Source organism: Vulpes vulpes, chromosome 14 (genome assembly GCF_048418805.1).
Source record: "Vulpes vulpes isolate BD-2025 chromosome 14, VulVul3, whole genome shotgun sequence".
NCBI lineage: Eukaryota > Metazoa > Chordata > Mammalia > Carnivora > Canidae > Vulpes > Vulpes vulpes.
The window spans coordinates 40,828,494-40,856,020 of NC_132793.1; the positions used below are offsets into that span (position 1 = coordinate 40,828,494).

General features: G+C 34.5%; 1 protein-coding gene across 8 annotated transcripts in view; it reads left to right on the plus strand.

Annotated features, from left to right (window-relative positions):
* Window positions 1-27,527, plus strand: part of MACROD2 (mono-ADP ribosylhydrolase 2) — a 1,918,082-nt gene that overhangs the window by 1,833,911 nt on the left and 56,644 nt on the right. For all 8 annotated transcript variants that reach the window (XM_026002392.2, XM_026002393.2, XM_072736414.1 and 5 more), the window contains 3 exons: window positions 2,137-2,214; window positions 15,545-15,619; window positions 15,893-15,985. In XM_026002392.2, the coding sequence (XP_025858177.2) occupies window positions 2,137-2,214; window positions 15,545-15,619; window positions 15,893-15,985 (246 nt within the window). The remainder of the gene's footprint in view (window positions 1-2,136; window positions 2,215-15,544; window positions 15,620-15,892; window positions 15,986-27,527) is intronic.

Here is a 27,527-nt window from a genome sequence, read left to right on the forward strand (position 1 = left end):
GACACTTTCTTAAATTAATAGTATGGTACAGTTCATTTGGTAGCATTTTTTTCTTAATCCTACACAAAATAATAATGAAAATAACAATTGATGGTGTCTTAGATTCAATGAAGTGTATTATATATAGATTAGAATACATGAGAGCAGAAGGCACCTTAGCAATATTAAAACGACTCTCCAAGGAAATTGAAACTGAAGGGTCAATTAATTTGCTAAAGAGACAGATTTTGGTGACAGTCCAGAGATTAATTTTTCAAATACTTTCACCCATCTTATGTGAATCATTAGACCATAAACTCATAAAATCAATGTAAATCACTTTTTAAAAGACATTTCTTATGTAATATTTGATGCATGAAGCATAATGTTTATGTAAGTTATAAAGCATAATGAATTATTGTTGAGTATAAATGAACACATTTTAACTACACACAAAATCTTGGATAATCTTAAAATATTAATGTTGAGAGAAATGAGTATAGCCAAGCCTAGTTATCAAATGATGCCATTTTTCATAAATAAGTAAAATATTTGAAATTAAAATTTAGCCTGATTCATATAGTACCTTTTTAAAACCATTGCTCACCTCAGTGTTAATGTAGGAAAAAAGTATTCAAGAATTTTTTTCTTTAAATCCACATGTTAGAGCCAAAAATTAAAAAGGCATGTTTTAATGGGAACTGGTTTAAAACAATTTGACTAGAGTGAGAGAACAGTTTGGAAAATTATTGTCTATGCTCAGTTTTGCCTCCAAATTTGGACTTTGAAACTTATTGTCAGTCTCAGAAAGAAATAAGCTGTGCAGATAATTAAACATTTGCCTTGGGGGAATTATTTGCAGTTAATTAAAATCATACACTTTGGGTGTATACTTGCTTCACTGGTTATTAAATTTGAATTATATGTTAACTATCCAGGTTTCTCACTTGTCCATCAAATGTTGCTTGTGGCAGGTTCAAGAAACAGACTTTCTCATAATATTCCAAACTGCATTGTTTAAAACTATCTCCTAGCGTGGAGGGGGAGAGAGGTAAAAGGAGTAAGGAAAGAAAGAATGCTTTGAGACTCTGATTCAGCTCTGTTGGGTGCTACAATTCAATGGAGCAATGTGAACTCAGTAAGGAACCCATTTTTAGGTAACAGAAGTGTCAGCCTGCCATGCCCAGTTTGCTCCATGGCCATATGCATAGAAGATAAGCTCATGACTTTTAGATATCTTTGGATTACCACTCTTTTAGCTGTATAAAAAACATCCCCTAGATTGTAACCTGTATGAAGGCAGAGTCAATTAGTATTGACTCCCTAGCCTCAAGAAGTATCTAACATAGAGTTGTCCCTAAATAAATACTTTTGGAGGGAATAAAAGGCCCAATTTAAGTCTTCCTGCTGACCCACCCACATGCCCTTTATGATGGCTTTCTAAAGAGTCTACAGAAAGGCCTCAAACATCTAACAAGGAATCCTGCGTAGTCTTGCAACAGTCCATAGTCATTGAAATCTATTTGGCCATGTTATTTCCTGCAAGTATATCATATAACAACAACAACAAAAAAAAAGATGAACTTATGCTAATTTCACATTTAAATGCGCTATATGAGGGAGAGGATGAAATTGCACAAAACAGAAGGTTTGCATTCCCCTTTGCTATTGTTCTACTGGTAGTGTGCCTCAGGAAGATGAACTTAATTACAACTGGATATCAAAGCTCTACATCTGGCTTATTCAAGGACTCAAGGCTCCTGTATATGAACAATTGCAGTAATGGAAGCATTAAGAACATTAAAATTGATATTCCTTTAATCTCCCCTATTTTGCCTTCCTTTCATATCCTTTTGCACAATTCTCCAAAGACTTTCATTAATGCATAAAACCTGCTTACATTTTCTTCTTTGTTGCAAAAAAGATGACCCAATCAAATTTGTGTCATCCTACCTTTGTAAACTTTGTACAAGACCTCTTATGCAGTAACTTCAGGACCAGCTTATTTACTATGAAAATATCTAAGTATTTTAATGGTATTTTAAAAAATAAATAAATTCCATCTCCCAAAGATAGATATATCATGACAGTGTTGGAAGCTGCTCTATTTCCCAGTTAAAAATTCTGACTAGATGTTTTGCTTATTTGTTGTGGCAGATTCTACAAAGGACAAGAATATCACAAAAGACAATGAAGTAACAGATCATTCTGGGTGTGACCAAGATCATCCTAATGGTAAGTTGCAAGGTCCTTTTTTAATTTTTTTCTGCTGAGAAATATTACATTTAAAAAACAGATTTTAGTTTTTCTGGGAAAAATGGAATATGGTAATATTTTATTTTTATGAATATCAAGTGATTTGTAGCTGCCAAGTTTAGAAGGGAAATTTGCTCTCTGCTATCCTCATCATTCACTATTTTTGTACCAGGCTGACTTTATTATTGTTACCTGCCTAAACTCTATAGGCATCAGATTTGCAACTACAGAAATGAAGAAATGATAACAATGAGAAAAATGTGACACATATAGACAATACATCTAGGTGATTAAATCTACATATCCATGGAATACCAAGAAGAGAGGCTAGAACAAACAAAAATGAAAACAATCTTTAGAAAAATAACAGAAAAAAAGTTTTCCTAATGTAAACCAGTTCCTCCACCCAAAACACAAGAGTATACATACTTATTTATAGACAAAGATACTGAAAACTCAAATAGGAACAGAAATCTACAAAGTCTCATGGAATTTCTGAACATCAGTGATAAAGAAAGGCTTTGAAAGCACATAAGAAAATCAAAATCAGGTTACAAACAAAATCACCAAAATCAGATTAGCCTTGCCTTTCTTCTTCCACAATTCTAAACACTAGATGAAATGGACGAACATTTCCATTGCTCTAAAGTACACAGTTTCTATATTTAGTGAAGTTGTTACTACTCATGCATGAAGTCAAGACTAACATTTTCTCAGGAATTCATAGATTAAGAAAATATGCCACCCAAGTATCCTTCCTGTGAGTAAACTAACAGAAATCCTGTGCAAAACCAATAAATATAGAAAGGAAGGAAAAAGTTAAGACTGAGAAAGTCACACTTGGAAAGAAGTATGTGATAAGAGACTCATTAAATGTATGAAAATGTTGAAATAATTGCTTCCAAATTAGGATCAGAATACCTTAATTAAATGTAGACTTTTATCTTTGAAAATTACAGTATATGTTGCTTTAAAATGAGAAGGAAAAAGGAGAGACTTCTAGTTTCAGGAATGAAAGTCTAAATAACTTAGACCATTACTCTCCCTGAAGATAACTAGACAAACTACACCAAAAACAAAAAGGTATGGAGTCTGTTTAAAGGCACCAGAGAACTAACAGGGTAGTGAAAAATTGTCAGGCTAGGTTCTGGGAAAAAATAGATATCCAGAGATGTGAGTTCAGAAATTGAAGCTGTTTTTTTTTTTTTTTTTTTTTTCTTGGTCATTTGCTGATTCTGCAAAAGGTATCCAGAGTCCTATTGCTGAAAAGGGCAAGGGACCACGGTAAACCCCCTGGTTTCTTTGTCGAAACCCTAAAGATATGTATCCTAGCAGAAAGAATCAAGCAGCAGGAGACCAACTTTCTGAAAGACTGATGCCCATCTTTGAATCATCTCAATCCTCAAAATAAATGAAGACCAACCCAGATTACTATTCCCCATAGGCACCAGAGAAAAACCAGTGTAAAACCATTTACAAAAACGAGTTCTTAGCCAGAATTTCCAGCATGTCTAGCACATACACACACACACACACAAAAAAAAATCGAGAAAAAATGAAACATGGTAACATAAAAAAAAAAGTCAAGAGAAACATGCCCAGAGCACCCAGGTGGCTCAATTGATTAAGCATCTGCCCCAGGTTGGGTTCTGCCATTCCCCCTGCTTGTGCTCTCTCACTCTCACTCTCTCAAAATAAATAAATAAATAAATAAATAAATAAATAAATAAATAAATAAATAAAATCTTTTTAAAAAAAGAAATAGGCCCATTTGGGCTGAAAGTATTATAGTTAAAACATAAAGTATAAAATAATTTTCCTGGCTGTTAATAGGAGGATAAAGATGACATTGAAAAAATTAGCTGAGAAGTGGAAAGTCAAAACAAAGCATCATAAAAGAAAAAGAAAAAGTCTAGAAGTGAAAGATACAATAATTGAAATGAAGAATGCAATGAATAGATTCATGGTTTAAATGCAAACACAGATGAAAAAGAATTTGTGCACTAGAAGTTAGGTCAGAAGAATATATCCAAAATAAAAGTAGTAGAGAAAAAAAGGAAAGATAAACACTAAATAAAGGGAACAAATATAGAGGATAAATGGTAAATCAATTGGAATCCTAGACAGAAAGGAGTGAGGTAATTGAGCAGAAGCAATATTTCAGAAAATTATGCTGAGAAATGACCTATATTGATGAAAGACATCAGATCACATCTTCCTAAAACCCTTTGAACTCTAAGCAAAATAAATCCACAAGTATGCCCATCATTGTACAACTGCTGAAAATCAAAAATAAACAGGACATCTAAAAAGAAATCCTTAAACAATTAGACTGATACCTGACTTTAATAGATACAATAGAAATAAGAAGACAATATAGCAGAATAATAGCCAACCAAGAATTCTAAGCCAAAAAAAAAGGTGTGTTTCAAGAATAAATTTAATCAAGCAAATTTCAGGCCAAAAAAAGAAAAGAAAAGTTCACCAACAGAGAATTTTGGTGTTCTTCAGGTAGGAGGGTATTGATACCAGATGGAAGGAAAAAGATGAAGGAAAAGAAGAAAAAGCAAAGTAAATGGTAATTATTTGATAAGTCTAAATGAGTACTGATGATACCAATTCTTGACAAGGAGCAGGAAAGTATGACATATAAGAGAAGAGAAATCAATTAATACAAATCAATTCAGAAATGGTACAGATTGTGTAATTAATGTGAAAGGCCGTGTTAAAAGTTATTATAATCATATTCCATATCTTCTGAAAGCTTAAAGGAAGATTGTCCATGTTAATTAGAGACATTAAAGGTATAAAATGACACAAATTGAATTTCTAGAGATGAAATACTAAATGTCTGAGATGAAAATTACACCTGATGAGAATAATGGCAGATTAGTCACTGAAGAAGAAAAGAGTGGTGAATTTGAAGAAGTAGCAATAGAAACCATCCAAATTGAAACGCAAAGAGAATAAATGATTGAAAACAAGAAAAATATAATCAGTGAGCTATGAAAGAACTATAAAGGTAATTGCAAGCCCAATATACATAAATTGAAATATCTGAAGGCAAAGCATGGAAAAGGAAGACAAAAAATATTTGAAGTAAAAATGATTGAAATTTTCCAAAACTTCAGTGAAAACTGTGAATCCACATATCCAAGAAGTTCTATGACCTCGGAGCACAAGAAACATAAAGGAAATTATAACTAAGTACATCATCATCATCTTGTTCAACATCAGTGATAAACAGAAAAATTTCAAAAACAGAGGAAAAAAACAGGTACAGGGAAATAGATATAAAGAGGAAGCAGAAGTCTCATTGGAAACTACAACTAAAATTACAGGCTAAAACATGAATGACTCTTACAAGTATAATGTTAAATCATAGAAGGTACAGAAGCATATATATTGTACAATATCTCATATCAAATTCAAAAAGCAGGAAAAGATAGTGATGCTATTTAGAAAGGCATACTTGTGTGGAAAAATAATAAAGGGAATCTAGGTAGTGATTACTCTGAGTTAAGGTGCTGATTAAATTTTGGTGATTAAGGAGGAGGTTCTGATTGGCCCATGAGCTGGTCTTCTGGACTGGATGGATACATAGTTTCTATAACTATAAGAAAGTATAGTTTCTCTATTTGCTTTTGGTTGTTTAACTGAACTCTCAATATTGTTCATGCACTTTCTTATATTTTGTTACATTTTTAAAGATTAGTTAAAAGAAGAAGGAAGAAAGGAGGGAGAGAAAAGGAAAGAAACATCAATGCCAGAATTTATAAATCAGGATTATGGTGGGGAGTAGGGAGGGTTGCACAAAAGCTGATTTCAATAAAGGTAGTCAAAAAGTAAAAATCGTGTTCTGCTACAGATTCTGACAATATAAGTTAGGATTAAGAATACCTTTGAAAAATTTAATGATAATCACAAATAGAATTAAATCACAATAGAATTAAGGGAAGATACTCTCTCAATTTCCTGGTATGTTTCATACCAAAAATGAGTATTTTCAATAATGGAAATAATTTTAAAAAGTAAGTAGCAGTGTAACAAAAGCACAATATATCAAATAAGACAACAGAAACACAGGTACAGGTACAGGGGAAAAAAAACAGGTACAGGGAAGTAGTTATGACAAGAAAGGTAATTAGGTTAATTTATTAAGTGTAAAAACCAGTTGGGTTGAATTAATTTTAAAAAATAGTAAAGGTGTAAAAAATATAAATTCAGGAAAGGTATATTTGGGAAATGAACATTAAAAGAAAGCATGAGAAACTACTTTAGAATCTATCCAGTTAGAATTCCAGCAAAAAGTCTTGAGCAAGAGGGGCATCTGGGTGGCTCAGTGGTTGAGCATCTGCCTTTGGCTCAGGTCGGGATCCCAGGTCCTAGGATCCAATTCCTCATTGGGCTCTCCACAGGGAGCCTGCTTCTCCCCCTGCCTGTGTCTCTGCCTCTCTCTGTGTGTCTTTCATGAATAAATAAATAAATTCTTAAAAAACCAAACAGAGTCTGGAGCAAGAAAGATTTGGTCATTTTATATCAGTAAAAATTTAATTCCCTGATTTAATATAATAATGATGGGTCTTTATATGGCAGATGATACAGTAAGAATAAAATCCAACTGCAAATGCAATGGGGGATTCACAGATATATTTTCAGTCAATGACAGAATAAATAGACTACAAAAATATGGTATCTTTGAAAAATGTGATTAACACTATAGTCCTACTGTAGGAATAGGCAAACAAGTCAATCCATGAAATGGAATAAAGACTTTAGAAATGGACTAAAGTAGATCTGGGTTTTTAGCACATCTTCAGGCTGACATTTCAAAGACAGATGACTCCATAAATGGCATTAAGACAACTGCTTGGCCATTTGGAAGAATAACCTGAATCCCAATCTCATTCCTTATACTAACCTAAATTACAGGAGGAGCAAAGATGAAATGTAAAAATGAAACTAAAAATACCAGACTAAAAAAACAAAAGTATGACTTTTAAAAAATTTTGAAATAAGAACTGCTTTTTGAACTGTAAACAAAAATGCACAAACACATGATTGTATACATATGTTATAAAAAGGCATTCACATATATATATGTATATATATATATCTGCAATGTGTGTGCATGCATCAATATATGTCATAAGAAAGAAAAATGGCTAAATCTGAATATATGCATTTTGACATGATAAAGATTATAATCAAATTCTAAAGAAAAACTACTAGGAAAAGTACTCTCAGCCTAAATGACAAAGAATCAATTTTCTTAAAGTAAAAAAAATCTTATAAATCAATAAAAAGAAAAAAAAACAAAAGGAAAATGGGAGAAGGACTCCATTATAATTTACAGAAGAAATACAATCACAAATATGAAGAGATGGCCTATCTCTTTATTTCTTAAAGAAATGCAAATAAAACATGATTTCAGTTTTAATCAAACAAGTTTATGTAGGAGAATTAGTGGGAGTAAGGTATCCAATCAGGCTCACACACTATTGGTGGGAGAATGAAAGACATAACCACATCAGCAATTTTGACAAAATCTAAGAAAAAGTGTTCATACTATTAGCCTAGAATTATGCTTTAGGACTTTGTCTTAAAGTAACACCCACCAAGACTAGGGCGATGTGTATTTACAAAAATCTTCATCACAATACTATGTTTAATGGGAAGAAAAGAAGGAAATGTCAAAAATTTTGTACATACTATGGAATATACTGCATTTTTTTTAAGATTCCTATTTTATTTATTCATGAGAGGCACAGAGAGAGAAAGAGAGAGAGAGGCAGAGACACCAGCAGAAGAAGAAGCAGGCTCCATGCAGGAAGCCTGATGCAGGACTCGATCCCGGGTCTCCAGGATCATGCCCTGGGCTGAAGGCAGGCGCCAAACCATTGAGCCACCTACGGATCCCCTATACCGCATCTCTTAAAAATAAAACTACTTCAGAAATTTTATTTTATTATTTTTTTAAGATGTTATTTATTTACTCATGAGAGACACAGAGAGAGAGGCAGAAACATAGGCATAGACAGAGGGAGAAGTAGGCTTCATACAGAGCCCAATGCGGGACACCATCCCCAGACCCTGAGATCACGTCCTGAGCCAAAGGCAGATGCTCAATCACTGAGTCACTCAGGCATCCCTCTGAAGAAATTTTAATAACAGTGTAAGATTCTTGTAAAATTATGAGCTAAAAAAGCAAGAATCAGAGTGTAAATTCATTTTGATCCCAGGATATATGTGTATATTTCTGCATGTGTATATGCGTATTGAGCCACATACACAAAGACTCACTAACACATATATAGAGAGATCCATATATATGTATACATATAAGATATATATCTACATACGTGGGAATACACACATATATGCATGTATAAATGTATATCTGCATGCATATGTATACACATATGCATATGCAGATGTATATCTACATATATATGTGCACACAACAGAAAGTTTACAATATTAACAGTAACAGTTATAAAATTATTATAGCAATAAATTATAGTTATAAAATTATTCATAGTTCTCAATAATTATATGTACTTTTCAGTGTTTCTAGAAGGAAACTACAATTCTTTTGCAACTGCAGGAAAAAATAATTTTAGAAATAATTTACATTAGGTAGTAAGTTTTTTGGGCCCCAGGAAAAAATGAAGGATGTCTAGAAGATAATCAAATTCACACTAATCTGGGTTTAATTTTTGCTCTTAAGCTGGGGTTTTTTTACGCATGATAAACATAAAATTTTGAATATTAGCAGCAATCAAGTTTCAAGTTTAACAAAAGGATGCAGTTTCCATTGCCTTTAAGACAAGCATTGAAGAAACAAAGTCTTTGTTCTCATGAAGATTTGAGCATATAGTAATCTGCAAACAATAAAACTATACTTTTGTTACTATTGTTCAGAACCAGTCCATTTACAGAGTGCAGTTAGGTTTATCCTCTCAAAATGTTTAGTTCCAGACTGATGGCCCTAGACCAATTTTTATGCAAATTATTTAAAGCATTAGCTTGAGCCAAACTTAATTACCAGGGCTCCAAGAAATAATCACGTGATCTATTTCTAAAGAAAAATGAATGGATTTTTGGATTATCTGTTCTAATAGTCCCCTCCCATTAGCATGGATGATTGAGTTCACTATATAAAAATATATACATAAACTGTGGGACCCTTTATGTTCCTTTGTTTCCTCTGCCAGGAGGGATTAGGGCAGAGGACAGTGGGTGGAATTCAACTAGACTGAATGTGGAGAAGCAAACATAAAGCTTGCCTGCATGGGGTCAAGAAGCAAGATGAAACATGGAATGTCTGAGTGCACTGCAGAGAAAGACAGAAGGGCTGGAGACCCCTGGAGTCATCATTAACACACAGCAGGCCTGGGTGCAGGGCAAGGAGCTCACATGTACCTCCTCTTTGTGTAATATGCCCAGTCCTGGCTTGCCTCAGGAATGAGAAAATATGATTATTCTTGGATTTCGAAGCTGTGCACTTCACTTTTCTCCCTGTTTTTTATTGACTTTATTTCAGAAAAATTAGAAAGAAGAAAATACATGTATTTCTATTTCAAGAAAAGATTGCTAAAATATGTAAAGCACGCAGGTGAAACAGATCAAGAGTGGGGACAAGTGAAAAGGCAGAAGAGAGAAATACTCCAAAAGAACTTTGCAATGGCCTCTTATCCTCAAAGTGAAATGCCAGCCTTTACTAGTCAAAGAGAAAAATCCCTAGTATTCATCAAGAGCCTTAGGCTGCCACCACGACCAGCAGTCCCCCCAACAGCAGGTGCCGCAGGGCCTGTAGAATCGCTGTCTTCCTATCCCTGATTGAATTCCTGTGAAGATTTATCAAGTGGGGCGCTGGGAGTGAGGACACACAGGAACAGAGTGGCTGCTTCTATTCTCTGAATGCTCTACTCTTTGCCTTCATCATACGACAAAGCCAAATTGCAAATGATGAGTCAAAGTTCCCCGCAGTGACCCAAGAGTAGGTGTGGGGTCGGTTCCCTATCACAACAGTGATAGGGAATGAAGCTCACCAAACAGTGAACCTCCTCTCTCAAAATCATCCACCCAATAAACAAACATTGGTGGTAACTAAAAACTTCACGAGGAGACAGAGCCTCATATCATGCCATAGATAGAGGGAATCTAAGTTATTATCCAGTTTTGCATCTTTAAAAGTAAATAGATAATGAACCTGAAGCCCAAAGAGGTTGTGATTTGCCTAAAACTTAAGTTCTTCCTTCAGGGTTCTTTGTAATAAATACAGTATATGGATAGGCAGCCAAAGGCACTTACCTTGTTGCTAAAGGATGCAATAGAAAATAAGTTACAATCCCTAATTACTATTTGCAGACATTGATGCTTGCTATAATGGACAGCCAGTTAATTAAACATTTATTGATCACTCCTTATTAGTAGGTGCTGGGAGGGGAAATATGAATAAAGCACAGTTTCATAATGTTCATAGACCAGTAAGAGAGACCAAGAGATACCACTATATTACAATGTGGTAAGGAGAATAATAAACAAATGAGCAAAGGAATTCAATAAGCAAAAATATAAAAATGATTGATTCTGACTAGTGATTTAGAGGACGTCACAAAGAAAGGTAAGTTGATGACTTAGTTTTGAAAGATGAAGAGAATTTTATCAGATAGAAAGAGGGGAAATGAGGATATTTCAACCAGTGAGAATACACGTTAAGTGGACACAAAGGCAAGAAATAACATAAGGTGTTTAGAAAATGGTGAGTAGGTTGCGACATAGAAGAAAGGTAGGTGATTTGGCCAAAAGACAAAAAAAAAAAAAAAAAAAAAAAAGGAGAAGAAGAAGAATATGCAAGAAGAAAGAGCTACTCAACAGCTGAATTTCCCACGTTTTTTAGAGTTCAAGTACAATAGATATCAAGCCAAAGTAACTGGATTTAGCTAACCACAAACACCTTTTAGTTATAGTTTTTTCTTCTATGATATCACTGAAAGCATTTTTGTTTTCTAAATTGTTTCATCATAATTATTAAATTAGATAATATGCATTTGTTGTAAAATATGAAATGCAGGTTAGCAAAATAAAAATTCTGTAAATTAAAATCCCACATACCATCCAAAGATAATCAGTGTTAAATATGAGATAAAGCCTTCTAGTTTTTGTCCCCACTAATCTAAATACATATAAAGGTATATGTGATGAGTCCATAGTTACAAAAATGAAATCATATTCTATGTTCTACAGTCCTTGAAAATCTCATAATATATTTTTAATGGTTGCTATCACATAAAAAAAATAGTTGCTTAGACTTCCTCTAATCCATTAATTAGAAATTCTATTGCTATTTTCTGTCCTCTGTATATATCATCTTTTCATGTGTCATTTTGCTCCCTGACTTTTGTTTTCTTAATGAATTTTAATTCAAAACTTTGATTTCTGAAACATTAATTTATGAACAGCATTCATTAATTTAGGAATAGCATTCATTCTTATGACATCCATTGTCCATGTTCATGCTGTTATTGTGTTTTTAGGCTTGTAGATTTTTCTGATTGTCTCAGTTTCCCCTTCAATCAATCCATCTTTTCATTTCCTTATTCATCAGTTCTTAGAGTTCATTGCAAACACAAAAACACTGCTTTTGTTTTTCTGGATATATCTTTTTTTTAATAATAAATTTATTTTTTATTGGTGTTCAATTTGCCAACATACAGAATAACACCCAGTGCTCATCCCATTGAATATATCTTTTATAAAAATATTTTTCCCTTACTATAATTCCCCTCTTTTATTATGTTTCAGTTTTAAGTCCCCTGTTCATTAGGATAGCTAGGAATAGCTAACCAGGCAAGATGTTTGCCAGGAAATAAGTGGAAAAATCCCCTTCACTTTCCATGTGCTATAATCCTTCTTTCCATCCAGCCATACTGGTATCTGTCCAGTATTTATCTAAGGTAAACTTGGAATGCAAAATCTGTGGCTCTAGTTTTATCGGAAATAGGATTTATTTCCTCCCATCTCACTCCTTGAAGTTGGATTTATAAACTTGGTTTTAAAATTTAGCACTTATCCTTGTCAAATTCCATCTTATTTCATTTAGTCTATTTGAGAGTGCCTCAGTGTTGATGTTGTTGTCCAATATATTGGCTATCTCTCTCAGTTTCCCGTAATCAAAAAGTCTGCTGAGATGTCTGGGTGGCTCAGTGGTTGAGCATCTGCCTTTGTCTCAGGATGTGATCCTGGGGTCTGGGGATAGAGTCCCACATTGGGCTCCTGCAGGGAGCCTGCTTCTCCCTCTGTATATGTCTCTGCCTTTGTCTCTCATGAAAGGATAAATAAAATCTTAAAAAATAAATAAGTAAATAAATAATAAAAATTAAAATCTGCTAAGTGAATTTTTCATAAATTTGGAATTCTGCTTCACATCTTTCTAGAAAGAACTTTACGCACATTTAATGCCTTTTTCCTTGCAACTATGCATTTTGAGGCCAAGTATTATATCTATTTTATTTAAGACCTATTCCTAGCACCTGACATATCTGCCATTTAGTAGCACATAATACATTATAGAATAAATGACCCATAGTATAGTGTCACCACTTTTTATAGTACCCAAAGATGAAAAAAATGGGTGAAAGATTTTGCACAGCTTTCTTCTTCATATAAAAGAATTTTGTCATTAGTAGTATCATCAAATTGTCTAAAGGGTAAAAGGCACACATGGAATTCTCATACATTTCTGGTGGGAGTGCAAATTGGAACAAACTCTTCAGAATGCTGTTTTTCAGGATTTAGTAAAGTCAAATGTATGCATTGCTGATTACTTACCAATATCACTCCTGAGCTTATACCCAAGTGGTATGAATACATATATCTAGACATGCACAAGAATGTTTTTACCAGTGTTCTTCATAATGGCTCCAAACAGAAAACAATGCAACATCCATAGGATATAATATATTTGGATAGTGGAATAGTATACATCAGTGAAAAAGAATGGGCAATTGGTATACTCAACAACTGGAATTAATCTCACAGAGAACATGTGAAAAAGCAAGCTACAAGAAAGCATATAGTGTAAGTTCTATTTCAAAAAAAAACACGCAAAACTATTACCTTTTGTCTGTAGTGGGGTATCCATTGTTTCCAACAGAGCACCACTCGTGCTAGAAGTGTTCTTGTTCTGGGTGGTGATCACACAGGGAGATACTTGTATACGTATGTGAAAAGTCATCAAGCTATGTACTTACGACTTGTATGTTTTATATAAGCAAGATATACTTCAGCTTAAAAATTAAAAAACAAATAAAGACATTCCCAGGCAAAACAAAGAGGAAGAAAGAATCTGTAGTCAGATAAACCCAGTTGGAAATTTTGAAAGCAGATGGGGATCACAATACTTACTTTCAGAGCTAATGTGGTAATTAGAGATAATGTATGTGAAAAGTCTAGGCCAAGTCTGGCATTTTTAATAGGATAAATAATTTGCAGATACACGTATATGCTGTATGCCAGCACTTCTCAAGCTTTAATGCATATACAGATCACCTAGAAATATTGTTAAAATGCATAATCTGACTCTAGGTCTGAGATGAGGCTTGAACTCCTATATTTTTGAGAGAAGAATGGAAGTTTTTGAGAGAAGAATGGAAATGAATGGAGTTTATCAGCAGGGAAACATCTTGATCAAATCCGTGTTTTAAAAGGCATTTCTGCTAGCAATTCACTGGATAGACTATAGGAGAAGACAGTAACAGATCCAAGAGAAGAATGTATCCCTGAATGAGGAAAGGGGAAGAGGAAATGGAAAGTGGGAAAAGAGAAACATTTTGCAGAAGCATCAAGACTTGGCATTGTATTGACTTTTAGGAGTGATGACAGTCATCAAAGACAGCTTGAGATATTTAGCTTCAATGATCGGACAGATAAATATACCTCTGTTGTAATTATTTTATCAGATCCTTTTGATTAAAATTGAGCTTGAAAGGAACAATGTCAAAAAATTTCTTTTTGGGGTCATGCTAGCAGAGAATGAACCAAAGGGAGGCCATATAGTGGGCAGCTTAAGAATAGTTGCATTAAAGAGGAAACTGTAATAAAGTGTTGCACCAGTTAGCTTTGCTGGATAATCCTAAAAAATAATCCTAAAAGTCCCATTGGCTTACAACAAAGGTGTGTTGTGTCTCTGCGTGGTTCTGCTCCATGTGTTTCATTCCAGGATGTATCGAAGTAGCATACTCTCTCAGGATCAAGAAAGTTGGAGGAAAACATGCAATGGATCTTGAAGCTTCTGCTGAAATGTAGTACACATCCTGTGTGTTGCTGTGCCATTTTGTAAACTAAGTCACCTAATAGACCTGGTATCAGTCAGATGGGAACAAACACTTGTCCCATAGTGGCCATTGCAGGTTACATGGTCACAGACATGGAAGTAGAATCCTCTTACGGGAAGAAGTAGGGACCATTTGAAACAATAATGCAGTCTATCACAGGAATGTGCCCAACAGAGCCCAACCCCCTCCATATCCTCTTCAGGCCTATAACCAACTCTAAGCTATGGATTTTTCTAATTCAACAGTTCAATATTCTCAGCATAAAAAAATATATTCTCAGTATAAAACCTTTCATTAAAATGAGGCAAATGGACAGATATCAATTTCCTCTCTTAATGAGCACTTAAATATTTGAAACCGTACAGGGGAGGGGGAGAAGCCAGAGGGTGTGGGAAAAAAAAATTACTAATCAGCCTTGGAGTAATCAAGCGTTGGCTGAATTCTCTCCTCACCTTTGCCATATTTAGTAGGTGTCTGTCTTAACAGAATAGTTAAGCTGTTAGGTGACCCAACCCCTGTGTGCTCATGTTACTTAAGTTGTTCATGATCTTTTAATGGGACAATGAGAATACTAGTATTTTAATTTTATAGGAATCCTCAATACAGGAAATGTATATATCTTAAAGAGAAATTAGGTGTAGAATAGCCATACAGCCCAGGAATTATTTAAAATTTCAAAACTTCCAGGTTGTGCCCATCAGTGTTCAGTGCATTGATAAGCTAAACACCAGTTATACCTGTCAGTTCAAAGAAGAGATTTTTTGCCTAATTACCTGGCTATTTCTCATAAAATAATTGACATAAATTTGATGATTGGCAAAATTTTCCACTTTGGTTTGAAACTGCTCTCTGCCTCTCCATGCCTGATCAAAACACCGTTTCTGAATGTTTTGCTTTTTCAAACCACGGATAAATCTACAGTCATGCATGTCTCATTTCTCTTCTTTTTCAATTGCTGTTCTTGACAGGACAAGAGCATGATTCAACAAAGAATGAAATAAAAATTGAGGCAGACTTCCAGAGCTCATATATGGAAACAGAAGGTATGGAAACCAGAATGCATTGTTATCAGAGAATGAGATGAAACTGTGAACCATGACTTCTGTCTGTCCTGCTGTTTGTGAGTGGTGTGTGTGTATGTTTTAGGCAATGATTACCAGATAATGGCAATAGTATTCTGCTTTATGTGCTTCTTAAAACTTGAAGGGGAAAAATGAAAAAAAAAACACATTAACTTTCTCTGCTTTAGTCACTGTATTTTCTCAATGATTCCAATTAAAATATCCCTGAGTATCCTTCTGTCTCATTCTATTTAGAGCTTTCGCCAAACCAAGAAGATGCCACGACTGTGGAGCAACCAGAAGTGATCCCGCTAACAGATGACCAAGAAGACAAAGAAGGTGAAAAAGGTAGCACTGCTCTTAAATTAACCCATCAAGAATAAAGAGTTTCTTTGGATTCCCTCCTAGAATGCAACCATCAGTTATCATCTGGCAATAGCGATCTGTAAAGGGGGAAAATGAGCAGTTCTTTCATCCTGATCCTACTAGTGAGAGTAGAATAAAATCTAAAAGTAGTAAAAGAAGATACATTAACAGGTTTTTTTGTCCTTTCAAGAAGTTTGAAGATGTTTTTTATTATTCGTTTCAATTTAATTTTAAAATCATGAATACAAAAATCACAGTATTGAGAAAGCCTTTAAGAAATTGAAATTATGGACTAGATGGATGAGTCTTAGAAAGTGTGAGATGGCTTTGAAACACAAAGATAAACCTTTCTGTATTGATTTCCTTCTGTCGTCCTTCATATGGTAGTGATTAAGGAAGCAATTTAAGTCAAATATACACATTATATGAACCTTCTATATTGCAAGCTTTGTCCACTAATACTGGGTTGCAGTAATATTGACTACTCTTAAAAAAGTAAGTGAGCATTATAATGATTTCTGAAGACATAGGAGGAATGAACACTTTGTAAATTTTAAACCAGTATTTGGGCCATCAAATCAATATATTGGAGTAAAGACAGGCATCTTTTTAAAATATCTATTTTAAAAAACTATTATCAAAGAAATTTTATATTTATTGAAGAACTTGATGAACTCCATTTTAAATTATAAAGCAATCTCTTAAAAGAATCTCAAATATGAAATAAAAAATGAAATGATTTGTCTGGTATACTATATCATCAATCATGCTGCTCTTAAATAAATATGTGTTTGCAAAGCATTTGCAAAGTAACAACTTGACAGGCCTTGTTTATAGAACACAGTGATCAATTTTGGTTCCAAATTAAAAGGCAGACATGATCTCAATAGTAAAATCAGGTCAATAGTAACTACAGCTTCCAAATTATGAACTCTTCTTGGCAGGGGCATTGACACAGTTTAATTACTAAGCCCTGTTAGTGATTTCAACATCCTTTTTTTAAATTTCCACTGCATTGAGAGCACAATATCTTCCATCTCTTTGCTTCTAATAGCTTTTTCTCTATTGTAAATCCTAGTTCAGGTTCATGGCACCATGTTCCTGGCAGGTCAAGTAAATGGCATATCGGATATATTTCCTGTCTGATGACGTAACAGAGATTTTCTAGGACCCTTCCTTCAGACACCGATACATGTCACTGCGCTCTTCAATTGTACTTCTCTAATGTAAAACACACAATGTCTTGCCTGCCTGTTTAATTTCTCTATAGCGGAAATTATTTACTTTGTGTATTGTGCCTCAAGACATGCAAGAGAGGAACATCAAATAACTGGTACATTTTCTTCTTTTTAACTTGACCTGCGAGGGAAAAACTAGCTTTCAGCACTCGCCGACACGCGTCCCTTCTTCCAGAGGTTCTCCAGCATCTAGCCTCCTCTAATTACTGGAGAATTAAATATCCGCTTGCCTCTCCCTTGCAGGGATGCCCATCCTCTGTCGCACAGGGGGAATGGCACATGAGAAAGAAGTGAAGGCCAAAATCTGCTACTTGCTGATAGTGACTTTGAAGTTGGATTGCCTTTTTTGAAATGTGACTTTTCACTACAGGAGAGTAATAACCCGCCTGTGGCCTCAAATTAACAGTTTTCCCTACTCTTCTTTCTGGGAGACATTAACCTTGGCCCTGCCTCACCTGTTTGTGTTTACATTTGAAATAACTTAAAAATGCTCCCCTTGTCGTCTTACTCCTTGCTTCAAAGTAAGAGTTAATAGCGAGCCTGCTGCACATAAAGGAAAGTCACGGAAGGAAAGTGGGATAATGTAGATCCAGAACTCTGTGGAGTAGCTCTGCCCCACATTGACAAGGTGGGTGGCCTTGGGCAAGTTATTCAAACTTGCAGTGCCTCAGTTCCCTCCTCTGTAAGATGGCAAAGACAAAATTACCTACCACCTACCATTGTGGAGAAACTTTAATAAGTTGGCACATGCACAGAAATCACAATACCTGCACATAGAAAGCACTTGGTGTTTAGTATTTCTCATGCTTTGATAAATTATGACAGAGTCGAGAGAGTCCACATCTGGAGTTTCTTAAGTCCCTTTGTGGTCCTTCCTAACTATTTTGAATTCATAAAAACTTTACATTCTCCCTTTCCTTCAACGAAAAACATTGTTCTCCACTTTCCCTTTACAGCACTGTCTCCTGTAGGCAGTTTTGATATGTATATTCTTTTCTATAAAGATAGAACAATTAATGAAAGGTGAGGTGGGAGGCATTTCTCGCTATTCAGAAACTCCTTTTTCCATGTCAAGATATCGGTCTTCTATTTGGGAAGTGCTAATCCAACCATAATTCCTATTTTTAAAAGAAGATGCCATTGATCTATTGGCAGATCCATGGGGTAAACATACTAAATAAATCAAATGAGAATAATTTTTTTTCGCTTTCTCTAGACTCATAGAGTTATTAGAATCTTGTTTGAAAACATTTGAGAATAATGCTCCAGGTTTTGTGTATATTCAGTATCTCTTAATGGAAAGTTTTAAGATGTCTTAGAAATTACTCTTATCTGAAAACAGAAATAAATGAATATTCTATTATATTTGTCAGGATATCCTTATAGCTTTAGAAATATTGGTTGTGTTATTTTAGAATCCAAGGAGACAGAAAGTGGTTGCTTTCAAAAAAAATTTCAGACCAGGAAAAAATGTATAACCTTTTTTTTCTCATTTTGTAGCATTCTATAAGATTAGAAAATGTAGATAATCTTCAGGATACATCTTCTATGGCTCCCAGGTGTATGAGCACAGATGTTGCAACATTAAGTTTTTAAGTTAGCTCTACCAAAATATGGGTTTTGAAAAGAAGAGAAAATATTCAGCAGAAGTTCATGCTGATAAAATTATACAATAGCACAATGGACATATCCCTGGGAGATCTGAAATACAAAAATTTCAACAGGCATAAAGTGAGGTTTCACATATGGCAGTTTTTCTCATAGAGCCACATTGCCTCTTTCTAAATGAGTCCAGTTTTATGCTTTCGCAGCAGGATCTACAGCACATATGAAATCCAGTAAAATAGCACCATTTAGGCTGATAACCTAATAGGAAAGTAATGTTTAGGAGATCTCCTCTAAACAGGATCTCATGTTTTTAGCATACAATAGAAAGCCAGTTAAAACATTTTTCTGAAGATTTTTATTTCTAGTTGAATTTAGAAATATTTTACATAAAATCTTAACCATATTAAAATCATGTCATTATTATAATCAAATAATTTGCATGTATGATTTATTAGGAATATACTGGAATTTTTCTTCACGTGTTCCATAGAAGGCATACATCCCAATTATTTTCCTGTACCATTGGTCAGTATAACATAAAATAGTAATTCTTTATTTATCTGTGATTGACCAAAATGTTACTGGAAACTTAAGACCTATGTTCTGGCCTAAAACTTTCTTGGGAAAAGATGGATGTAGATGGGGCATACAAGTAGAAGGTGAACTAAAGGTCACGAATTATAAATTATCATGTTGGTAGGCTAGTTTTTTTGGCCTCTGACAAGCATGGTTTCTGGCTCTGGCTCTGTGGCTCCAGGCAGTTCTTTACCTTCTATGAATCCCAGTCTCTGGGATTGTACAATGTGGACTATGAACTCAATAATGCAGTTTTACAAATTTTCACAGAAGGCCAGAGAACCGCACTCTTAATAAAACAAGGGGAGGTGACATGGGGGCCAATGGTCATCAATGCACTGAGAAAGCCCAATTCAGAGGTCTTACTCAGTTTCACTTATTTCATTTTATTGCTAAAAATGCAGAAGTGCCCTAGACCAGACAAAAACATCAGTTAAGTCAACCATATTTTATTTTGTGACTTAACCAGTTATTGGACAGCCAATTATTCCCTGAAGATACTTTCAATATGGCAGAAAAAAATGCTTTTCAGCTGAAATTTGGTTTACACCCAAATTGTACTCGGAACCAGGCTGGCTTTCCATCACCATCTTTCTTATCTATGTGGGAAACATCCTTTCTTGCAGCTCCTCTGGCCACTGTTTCATCTTTTGGGGAACACATAGTTAGGAATCACTTTTTCTTCTGCTTCTACCAATCAAATCCAATAGGGATTCATTTTGTTTACAAAGCCACCATTGCACAGCCCTTGGTGTTTTCCACCATTTATGGGATTCTAACATCGCTGACAGAGCCGTTCCTCTCTCCTTGAAAAGCAGCCTAGATGCCAGCAATGTAGCAACACACAGCATCCTTGGCATTCAGCTTTTCCTCCTCCAACCTGTGATCTTTGCTCTAGAAAATCATAGTTCGGGCATGCTTTTGATTCAAACAAAATCTTACATGAACTTGCATCTTAGGTAATTGACTTCCTGGAACTCTATATTTTCAGAAAGTCTTTTTATCTCATCTTTTCAAATGAAGTAGACTTTCATAATGCTGAGCTTTTCACATTAATAGCACTACAGTTTAGTTTGGGTAGGGCCATTTCATGTTTAGGTAGTTTCTTCTGTTATTGGTCTTCTGTCCTAATCAGTATTTTGTATTTGGAATTTGTCAACCAAAAATTTACTTTAGAATATAAGATAAATGCATAATGCTGGTCTCTGTTAAGGTTTTATTAATATTTTTAAGTGTTTAATGAAATTTCTTGTATTGGTCAAATATACTGAACATAAAAATTATGACCTTTTAAACTAATTACTTCAGTTTTCTGCATATCTGTATGTAGGCAATATATATATATACATATATATATCAAATATATAATCAAAGGAAATCAAAGGAATCAGCTCATTGAAATTGCACTGTATGACAAGTAAAGATACAATCTTTATATTTACATTGGGGCATGACTTTTTAAAATTCGTTTTTGGACTGCTAATCCTCTGTGTGTTTCAAATAAAAATGTACCTTCAAATAAAAATGTACCTGACCTATAATTTTAAAGTTAAAAAACACAGAAGAAGAATAGTATATTCATGTCTGCAATAGTAATTTTGGCTTCCACACTGTATATCTGCATGCATGTGCATAAATTTAGATTCAGCATTGGCTCAGTAAGAAAGTATATATCATGCTTCTTGAATAATAACATTATAATATTATTGGCCAAATCTTTTAGCTTGCTGGGATCAGCTTATCTTTTAAGATTTAGAAGAATTTACCCCAAACCTCCATTTTACATTTAAGTGGGGGAAGAAACTTAAGGATATGTATAGGATCAAAACTTGTCAATATTAGTCCATCCTTATCCTATCTGGGGAATTTTCAGAGGCCGTCTCTTCTAATAAATTTCTAGCAGCCAGCTTTGTTTCTGGATCCACTTTGTCTTTTTGTATTTTCTCCCCTTCCTAACTCCCCAATTTCATTTCCAATTTGAAGCTGTAGCATGCTTAGGTTGTCTGGTCTTGCCCTGAGGCGTATGGCAATGTGGTTTATCAGAGTAATTTGCAAAGATGAAACAGACCTCTCCCTTAAGTAGAATTCTGTCTCCAGGTTGTGGAACTTTTTATTCCTGTCAGCTCCGTTAGAGTTCTGCAACTCTCTGCACAGCATTAAGGAATTAAGAATTCCTTAATTCTTAGCACATCTAATGAAAAGATTTTTACTTGCATCTAAGCATAATATTATTTTGCATACGTCCTTAACTATTTCAGACAATTAGTCTCCTCTAAAGATAGTGAGTAAATTGTGAACACTGGGTGACATGTTCATTATATTTGCCTTCCTCTCCAAGATAGTAAATAATGTTAAATTGTCATTTTCAGAAAGATAAAATCATGAGTATCTTACAAATATAAAGTGGATACATGCAAAAGGTTTTCTTTAAATCATTAATTAATGAGGAAACTAGAAAGATATAAAACTGATTCAAAAGAAAATGTTAGATGTATTTATTTCCATAATGCACATGCAATCAGGAATACTGAATGTAGCCTCACATAGACACATACACACATAACATTCAGGGGTACTAAAATTTGAATGTCATATAGGACAATAAAATATATTCCTTCTTCTCCACCAAACTGAATGCATTTGCACAGCTGCCAAGAAGTCTTATTTTCAATATTACAAGTTTTCTACAAGTTAACTTCTATCTCTACAGATGTGTACAATAGTCTACTTGATAGAAAATTAATCAAAGGAATAACACCCAATAGAATCAGATAGTTCCAGAGAGCATACTGGACAACATCCAGCCTTCCACAGAAGGGATACCCAGGGAGCTCTTTTACCCATTGTCAAGTGTTAGACAAATTTTCTTGGCAGTGCAATGAAGGTAAAACTGTCATTTTTACCCTTTTTCCCATTTCATTGAATTTGCCAATGTTGGTTGTATGATAGGTTTAACAGACAGTGATAAAGTACCAAAGCAGTGTTGGGGTAGGATAGCAACCTCTAATTACATCTCTGAGATTGTCATTTATTTGTATCATTTTGTGCTAAGGGCTGCTATTTGCTATTCTACATATACCATAGATGAACATATACTGTGGATGTATGTATACTTTTAAGATGCTGCAATTGTAAGATGTACCATTATTTTACTTATCATTAAAAAATTTTTTTTAAATCTTGCCAGTTAAAGTAAGATACATTTTCTTATCATTTAGACATCTTATCTTATAACTATTGAAATAATTTATAATTATTTTATAACTATTAAAATAACTAGACATGGGGCGCCTGGGTGGCTCAGTCAGGTAAGCAGCTACCTTCAGCCTGGGTCGTGATCCTGGGGTCCTGGGATTGAGCCCCACGTCCGTCGGGCTCCTGCTCAGCAGAGAGTCTGCTTCTCCTTCCTCTGCCCTTTGCCCTTGCTTGTGCTCTCTCTCAAAATAAATAAAATATTTAAAAAAAAATAACTAGATGTAGAATTTTATCATCAATAACTAGAGAATACTTAAACATAGGAATGTATTAAATAAATTAGTTAAAATAGTGCTAAAACTTCATCAGATTCAGTCTCCTTCTGAATCACTTTCAATCAGAATGATCAGTATCTGTGTTGTTTCACAAATACTGTCCTCTGTGCTATTAAACACTTGATGGTTCAGACTTTAAGAGTATCCATAAAGAAATTAAAAGGAACTGTGCTATTAAGATAGAGCTACCTTACTTTTTCACTTAGAGACTGTTGCTGAACACTTCTGATGAACTACTCCCTCAGCTCCGTCCCTGTTTCACTACTATTCCCAAGGATTTTCATCTAAGTCATTGAAACCCATTCTACAAGTTTGGGTATTTTTGTTTTTGATGTTAGTGCCTGTATAGGATCAGTTAATTTCATCACAGTATCCCAGCCAACAAAAATTTAACAATTCTCTATTTCATAGATGTTAAGATATGGAAACAATGCACCTTAGTATTACAAAATGTATTTATTTCACTGTGCAAACAACACTAAGCCTAGGTAAGGAAAACCTAATTACTGGTGATATAATTAAGTAAAGTTAGTTTTTCCTTCTAACTCATAAATCTGACTAGAAGTAGGATCCTTGCCAGCACATTCGTATACCGTTTCCTATTGCGTATCATATAACCGAGAGTGAGAAATTGTTCCATTCATTCAACAAATACTTATTAAGCACCTAATATTGACATATACAGCCAATCAGGACCATAGATGTATGACATTTATTTCACCCTGCTGGCGTTTGGTATAGGATTTGTATGGAATAGTGAAAAAAGCATAAGAAATATGATTTGTTTATATAAAAGTAAGCAAATAATATGCATTCTGGTTATACACAGTATAAACAAATTTTTTGTATTTTGAGTGTTCATATATACCCATTGCATATAGATATTATTACTATGTATTATATACCTTACTTATATATAACATATAACACTGACTAGCTTGAACCCCAAGTAAGCTGCTTAAGCCTCCTGGAGCCTTAGTTTTCTCTTTAGTGAGAGATGTAGTTGTCCTCATGTCTCTTGGAGTTGCTGGAAAGATGAAATGAAACCATCTTTGAGGGGTGATCTGTGGCTTCTAGCAAGCTACAACCCATCAGCCAAATCTGGCCTTACTGTCTCTTTTTATATGGCTTGTGAGCTAAAAAAAAATGGTTTTGACACTTTTAATTGGTGGGGGAAAAAGAATAATAATTTGTGAGACATGGAAATTCTATTAAATTCAAATTTCAATGTCCCCAAATAAAATTGTATTAAAACATGCAAAACCTGAAACATTGACTATCTGGCACTTTACAGAAAAAAATCGCAGATCCTTAGTCTATACCATATATGTGAATGTAGCCAAAATTACCCTGAATGTGAAACCACTCATTATCATGCAAGAACTTCTAAATTACATAGTTTTCATTAATACACACCTACATATATGCACATATGTTTCATTATGTTGCAAATGCTGGCTTATTCCCAAAATGCTTTGCTCACCTGTAGGCACAGCCTTTGCTCTGTCCACACCCCTCTCCAAACTGAGGGATTGGAAGAAAATGGCCCCCTCTCATGTTGATGTTAGCATCCATTAGAGGCAACAGTGTGACTTGGACCCCAAGCATTTCACACTTTGGATGGTGAGAAGGAATACTCCAAAGTCTTTGCTCTTTCTCCCTCAGAATAAAAATTTAAGTTACCAATAAACACATTTTTTTTTTTTTTTTTTTTTTTTTGCCACTGCTTAAAAGGAGATTATGCAGATCCTAGGTGGCTCAATCCGTTGAGCCTCCAACTCTTGATTTCGGCTCAGGTCATGATCTCAGGGCCATGGGATCTAGGCCCTCCTTACCCGCACCCCCCATGGGGCTCAGCACTCAGCACCATGTCTGTTGTCCCTCTCCCTTGGCCTTGCTCCAAAATAAATAAATAAAATATTTTAAAAAAATAATAAATGTTCAAAAAAAATTTTTAAATACAAATAAAAAAATAATAGGAGATTCCACCTATTTGCCAGTGAACCAAACTTTGCTTTTTCTAAGTATACTACAAGTGAGATCTGCATTAGGACCATTGGACTAAACATCCTAATCATAACCATTTTTACAGAAAGACCATTAGGTGACAGAACTAACAAAAATCCAGGTCTAATCTGTAAGGTGAGTTGGGTGCATAGTTAGGGATGGTAATAATATGAATGTGTAAATATGTCCATTTACACAATTTGTTGTAAAGACCAAAATATTGTTAACTCAGGTTTTAACATATAAGCTTAAACTCAGATAATGGTTCGAGTATCTGCTTTCAAAGACCACAGAAACTCAACATCTATTGGCATAAAATATTTTCTAAAAAAAAAACAACAAATAGTGACCAAATAATACATGATATATATTAGATAAAATATTTTCTGTACTTGAATTTAGACTTGACCACTTCACTTAACTCAGATGAAGGAGCTTCCAGACCCTATTGATTGTACAAAAAGGTATATCCATTCTGATTTAGATTTCGAATTTAAGTGCTACTTCTCTGTTTTAGAAGGAAACTCAATTTCTTTTTATTACTCGTTATACATCAGGTGCCTTCATTTCAGCACAGTATGTAAAGAGCAGGTGGTATAAGGAGTACTTTGAATGTTAATTATTTTTTTCATTTATTTCACTGTGAGGATTTACCTTTCAATGTGTTTTTTATAATCAGGATGGAAACAATTAGGGAGCTTGCTGCTTGAATGTTTCACTACATTTATTTTATGACATCTGCTGCAATGATTTAAAAAAAAAGGAAAAGAAAAAGGGAGGTAAGCATTTTAACAATAGTGAGGGGTTTGGGTCGATTGTATGTGATCGCTTTATTTCATTGTGAATCTTCAAAGGAAACGTCGTGATGAATCAGTCATGTTTCTAACCAATAAATACCATTTCATTGTTAGAGCTTACATTTTTGACATGGAAGCATGTCTGTTCATGTTTCAGAGATGTCGTAGTTTATTAGTCTCAGATTTTAATTGAAACCAATAGAAATAGAAAAAAGCTACAGAGAAATAGGAAAGAAAGGGAAAGAAGTGGAAATTTATTGTTAAAGACATATTTCAAAGGAGAATATTCTTTTTTTCCATTTATAATATTCAGTTTATTGTTCAAATATACACAAGATATTTACTGAACCTGTCCTTCATTTTCATATACTTTGGACCATAGTGCATAAGATAATATTCAGTATCAAGAGAGGTATGGTATGTTAAGATTTAGACATATAATTTCAATGTAAGGGAATACTTTTCAAAATTAATTTAGTCATTTCATAGTGTGTTACATTACTACTGTTCTTCCCATTAGCAAAATATTAAAAATAATCCTGTGCCATCAGAAAATAAAACTTGCATAAAATCTAGTAATTATATGTAATTAAATAAGATAAGTAATAGAGATGATAAATATAGATACAATGTGTGGGGAGGTGTTTGAGAGAGACAGAGACAGAGAGAGCTGGAAAGAGAAAGACAGAGACAGGGACAGAGAGAGAGAAGAGAGCACATGCCTGAGAACTATGCTGGTAGTTTTGAAGATAGATAAAAAAGGCTATGGGACACGGAAGGCAAGCAGCCTCTAAAAACTAAAATATGTAAGGAAATGGATTCTTCCCCAGAGGCTCCAGAAGAAAGGTAACTCTGCTGACACCTTGATTTTAGCCTCATAAGACCCATTTCAGACTTCGGGCCTCTGGAACCGTACAAAAACAAATTTGTGTTATGTTAAGAAACTAACCCTATGGAAATTTGTTATAACAGCAATAGGAAAGGAATACATTACCTCTCAACATGGTTTCTTTAAACCATGTTGAAAATTCAGGCTTGTCTTAATAGATCCCCAGAGAAAGGAGAGGCTCCAATATCTTTCCATCTTCCAGTTGGGAATTACCATGAAGTTCTCCCTGCTTCTATAATCTCTGCTAAATTAGGCAGCATTTTTATTATCATGACCCATCCCTTCTTAATGTCAGTCTCTGTTGGTTGCACAACTGAGATTTAATTCGGGTAAATCTAATTACCATGGCCACAGTAAGTGGAAATGAATAGTTATGCATCTCTGGGAGATTAGAAGAAAAGGACTCCAAGGCATTAGGGAAATGAAGGCTGGGAGAAGGAAAGGAAAGAGAAGGAAAGGCGGGAGAGAAGGATGGAAGGATGAGAAACAGCTGGTTTCTGTTTTCTGGTCTCAGAAAAATAACAAATTCAATATCCAGCCAATATTGTTTTGGAAATGGACGAGATATGAAATTCATGCCCAACAGACTTTCCCGTTTGGCTGTCTCTGACCGACGAGTCGCACAAAATGAGGAGAGCTTTTTGACCCTAAAACTTTTCTAATAGTTAAAGGCCAAACTGACCACAAACATGGTTGGTATATTATTCCAGCACAGTGGCTGTCAAATTTAGACGTGTTTAGGCATTAGAGTATTTGTGATTTCTAGACCCTACCCCCAGAGATTCTGTCTGACAAGGTAGACCTTGGTGGGTGTGGGATTGCACACTTTACTAAGCTCCAGGAGTGGGTGATGCTGCTGGTCTGTGGGCCATACTTTGA